The sequence below is a fragment of the Electrophorus electricus genome, chromosome 23 (assembly GCF_013358815.1).
Source record: "Electrophorus electricus isolate fEleEle1 chromosome 23, fEleEle1.pri, whole genome shotgun sequence".
In the NCBI taxonomy this organism is placed as follows: domain Eukaryota; kingdom Metazoa; phylum Chordata; class Actinopteri; order Gymnotiformes; family Gymnotidae; genus Electrophorus; species Electrophorus electricus.
The window spans coordinates 11,922,313-11,927,152 of record NC_049557.1 but is presented as its reverse complement, the minus strand read 5'-3'; the positions used below and the strand labels follow the sequence as shown (position 1 = coordinate 11,927,152).

At 45.5% G+C, this 4,840-nt stretch overlaps 1 protein-coding gene across 1 annotated transcript in view; it reads right to left on the bottom strand.

The window, feature by feature from the left end:
- The window catches only part of acsbg2 (acyl-CoA synthetase bubblegum family member 2), a 22,174-nt gene extending 20,260 nt beyond the window's left edge, over positions 1-1,914 (bottom strand). The window contains exon 1 of the mRNA XM_035521824.1: positions 1,739-1,914. Within this exon, the coding sequence (XP_035377717.1) occupies positions 1,739-1,745 (7 nt within the window). The 5' untranslated portion in view covers positions 1,746-1,914. The remainder of the gene's footprint in view (positions 1-1,738) is intronic.
- Positions 1,915-4,840: the final 2,926 nt, after the last annotated feature.

Below are 4,840 nucleotides of genomic sequence, written 5' to 3'. Positions count from 1 at the left end.
CTAAACTGGCCAGGAATGTAAATGGTTAAAAACAATAACATGTGCAAACTGAAGAGTTGGAATTTCGAGCACATAAATCTGCTTCCCCATAGCAGCTTTCTAGTTTTGATTAACCAGCTCTGCTCACCAGTGCGGCTCACTCAGACGTTGTAGTGTGCCATGTGACTAGCTCACGGATGACGGGCCTTACAGGGAAAGCTTGTCTACTTGTGGCCCAGAGTGATTCATCCAAGGCAGGAAGGATCTTCTGCACAGGGCCCTCCAGGAACATCAGCTGGAGGTTCCTTCGAGAGCCAGGCCACGCCAGGGCTTCTCGGGGACCCAGCACGCACTCGGGTCCTGAGACACGGCAGCACCTGCAGGTCACGTGACTGACCCTGAGACAGTCAAACACTCAGAGGCCCCCAGAGCTCTCCTACTGGCAGCGATGTTCCAGGCACAGAACTGATGAACTAAAACCAGTGCAAACAACATTCTAGAGACTTCCCAACCAATCCCAAACTCACATCTGGATTTCTCAGTTTCTTGCAGTGTGTCTACATGATTCGTTTACAGACAATAGCAGCCACCACCATTACAGTATGTAACATTTATGACTACCCGGAACTGTTATGGTCCCACCTTTCATTCTAATTTGCCAAACGCTCGTCTCCTCCAAATAAATGAGAATCCTTAAACAGGCAGTCTCGAGAACAATCTCAGGACACATCAGGACACATTTATCGGAGAACCAGAGTGGAATTATCATTACGACGTCCTCTACAGATGCAATATTAAGAGATCACTGTAATGAACCAACAGTACTGGTGGTTCATTCAGTCAATACTCCCAGGCTGGGTTTCATCCAGAACCTGCCACAGTGCAGAGTAACACCGTATAGGCCAATCAAACCGTGTACACACACACACACACAGACACACACGAAGCCACTCCTCGATGCATCGTGGGCAAGGACCAGGCTGCACTTCCTTGGTTTGTTTAAGAGAATGTAGGGATTCATGTAAACACAGAACACCATTAAGAGACGCCAGACATGCTCAGCGCCAGCAGGACGGTGAAATAGAGACAAATAAACAACAAAAGAAAGGCGTTTTTGTTAAAGGGCTCATTTGCATATTGTAGCCTCGTGCAGCCCGAGCCCCCATCACAAGTGTCTGCGACACACACGCCACATCTGAGACACCATTAGCACCATGGCGTCAATGGCTCGTTTAGAATGCACGTTCGTGTACGCGCGTGTCTTTGCGATGCCCAGCTGGTGTTGGCACCAGTGGTCTCGTGAAGACATTATGTAAATGCAGTTAGTCGCGAACTGGGATTTCAGCCTCCATCTGGGAGACCGCGTGGTTAATCAGAGCCCCTCCCGTGACAAACTCACGAGGGAGTACAGTACGGCGCGGACATACACCTCTCATCGTTTAGCTAGTGTGTACACATTTAAACTCTGAACGCTGGAAAGTCTCCAAAATATATCGACAATTTACTTGTATTAACATGAACATCTATTAACCTTATGGTAATACGCATTCCCAAACGAGACAGTTGTTGAGACCTGGAGAGAACTGGCCAGCGAGATGAGATCATCATAATCCCCATCGTCTCAGACCGAGCAGCCAAACATCTCAAAGCTGCTCACACCACGCGGAGCTCCGGGAAACCGTGAGCTCACGCGTCATCCCTCCATCTCCGCGAGGCAGGGCGTGACCATCCCACAGTTTTAAACCAAAGACAGACTTACACTGCATCCTTAAAGCCGCCGGGTTTAATCTTTGGTGCTTCTATTTGATTTCAGTTCAGAAGTTTCCTTGTTCTGCCGCGTCTTCTCCCCGCGAAAGCTCGGTACAGGAACGGAGATTGCCGGTAGTCTCGGTACCGCTAGCCTCTCCCGCGTGCCCTACAACTATGCAACACCTCTTTCATTTCAAACGGGTCCCGCCCCTCGCTCATGACCACGCCCTCCGCCACGCCCCAGGCTCCAGCTCCTACTCACCTTCGCCCACTAGCCACACCCCCAACCCGCGTCTTTAAAACACTGCGCGTTCCGATTGGATAAAATGTCTCACCCCACAAGCCTCGCACCCATATATGGTCATGTGAGAAAGGCTCGTAACGCGCGATACACGACTCGACTGAATGACGTACAGGGGTTACTACAGGGCAAGGCGGGGCAGGTCACAGTTATCGGTCGAGGGTGCGGCACAAACACATCCCACAGCGCGCCCGCACACACAATTTACATTTCAAAATAACTTTAGAATAAAATCTGAGATCCAACTCAGATTCCATCTCCCCCTATCAATCAAAAACTGTTCAATTAAGAAAATGGTTTAACCCTTAAATGTTTATTAGAAATATATTTTAAGTTCAACTAAGCCTTTAAAACACACTTCAAAGTGTAGTTGTTTAGTAGGTTAAACTGGGTGACAATTTCCAGATTTCTTCAGACACCACAAGACACATGAATGCTAACGCGCTAGGAATTGATGCCAGCTTCCACGATGCTGACCGAGACCGAACCCAGAGGCTGATTCAAAGGCCAAGTTTCAAAGCCTGACATGGTGATGCAAAACCAAAACTTAAGACGACTCATTCCTGAATTTCTAGTTTAGTTAGGCAAAGAGACGGTGATCACTTTCTGTACCCGAGGAAAAGTGAGGGACCTCACAGAGACGACTGCGACCTTTTTAGTGTCTGCAAAACAGGACCTATCGGTCTGCAGTGGAAAACCAGTGCTTTTTTTTCGTCCAGTTTGCAGCGTGCACACACCACTTGCACATTTTTGTCTGTTAAATGTGTTGAAACACCTGCATGTAGAAAGAGACGTGCAAGTGTGACAAGAGGCTCCTGACCTCAGGGGTCAGTGTCTGAACTCTGACACAAGTCTGTAAGGATGTTGCTACTGTAACAGTAACATCACTGAAGTGAGCTAATATTTTTTCCATTTTGTAATGTTTTTTTTTTTAAATCATCAATACCTTTTGTGCAACATATAGTCTGAAAATTCTTTGTTTAGATATTATATATTTAAAAAAAAGTCTGGAAAAATTGCCCACTGGCAGGTTCCAGAGAATGACTAATAATAATGGAAATTCTAGGGTCCTTAGTCATAGATTTGAACGATTTGAAAGTTAGAAGCCCAACTGCAGTCCCTTGTTTATATTTAAAACAAACAAACAAACAAAAAAAACCCCTCATCTTGCTCTTCCGTTTATGCAAACCAACATCTGCTTGCTGAAATGCACACTAGAGCCACGGAAAAGTCAACCGTGAAGCTCTTATCGTCTCATTTATGGTTGGCAGTCCGTACCAGTAGAGCAAACAGGAACAGGTTGTACTGGGCAAACTGACAGTATGCGAGATTACAATACAGCTGTCCGTATTTCCATAGGTGAGCAAGAACAGGCTAAGTCCAGAGATGATATTATAATGACCTGGGGATTCCGTGGCTGTAGTATGAATTTCAGCAAGCAGATGTTGGTTTGCATAAACGGAAGAGCAAGATGAGTATTTAAAACAGAAATATAAACAAGGGACTACAGTTGGTTAATATCAGACACCACGTAGCTATTTTAAATCTAACCCAACCGGACTTTCCAACGTAGTCATCTTCTCCTACCACGCGATCACGTGACTGCGGAGTAGTACATCACTTCACTCGCGAGATGCTACCGAGAAGCCGCACGTGAATGTCAAGGCAACCGGAGGCTAACATGGAAATACCACGAGCAAGCAGAGGATAGTCCAATGCTTTTAATGCTGGGATCAGATGTAAAGATAAACGTATACAACTAAACTGCAGACGTTAAGGAAATGTAACACCTCTGTGAGAAATGCGTGATATAGTTTAACACCTTAACTAGCTGGTTAACACAGCTGCGTTACTTACCATCGAGTTAAAACGTGAAGATCTTGGGAACGTTAACGGTACATGTTCCAGTGGTCTTAAAACGACCAGCTGTCGAAATAAACTTTATGTTTAATTATTGAAGAAGCTGAACAGAGCTTCAGGTACTTAATCAGATTCTTAAATGTTCCTTACTCCGTCATGAGCAGTACCGCACATGGCACCAGAAGAAGGTATCCCTCGCTATCTGTTTTATTAATGCATTACAGCTGATCTTGGAACCAAAGTGGTACTTGAATGCCTGATTTCTAATTAAAACTACACAGCAGTTTGTCTAAACAGTGGGGTAAAAGAATGTGGAGGAAGACGAAAATGAAGTCTATGTTGGGGAGATCGCAGCCACAAATATTTGAAAATAGTAAGATATTTACCATGGGTCTACTGACTGCAGTCTAGGGGAAAGACTACGAACTAAGGACCGTGGACTGATGAATGGGCGCTTACGAAAGGCCTTCCCTGTGTGGAGACATGCTGCCACCTAGCGGTTAAAAGGAATTACTACCCAAACAATAGTCTTTCAAGTCCGTGACAGGTTAGGGTTAGGGTCTTTGACACAGATCACTCATGACCACCTTTAAACATATTTTTGAAATAATTGATTAATTGTGCTGCTCTTAAAATAGAGTTTTAGGTATATTTAGACATTTACACTAAGCATGTACAGGTTCCAGCACTGACGGTTTTATTAGTAACTTTTCTGATGCTAGTCACATCCAAGTGCCAAACAATGTAGTATCTTATGTTGTGTAAAACTGGCCATTGTTCCATTACCAGAGCGGTAAAGCAGCTAATATTGGCGGCACGGCGCGTTTTCACCGCGGCTTATAGCGGGAATTTACGATCAACTGGTGAGAGGTGGATAACATGGTGGGAGGGGCCTGGGTCTGAACACACCCCCTTTGGGTCTTAGACCCTGACGTATGCGGGAGCGGGTAG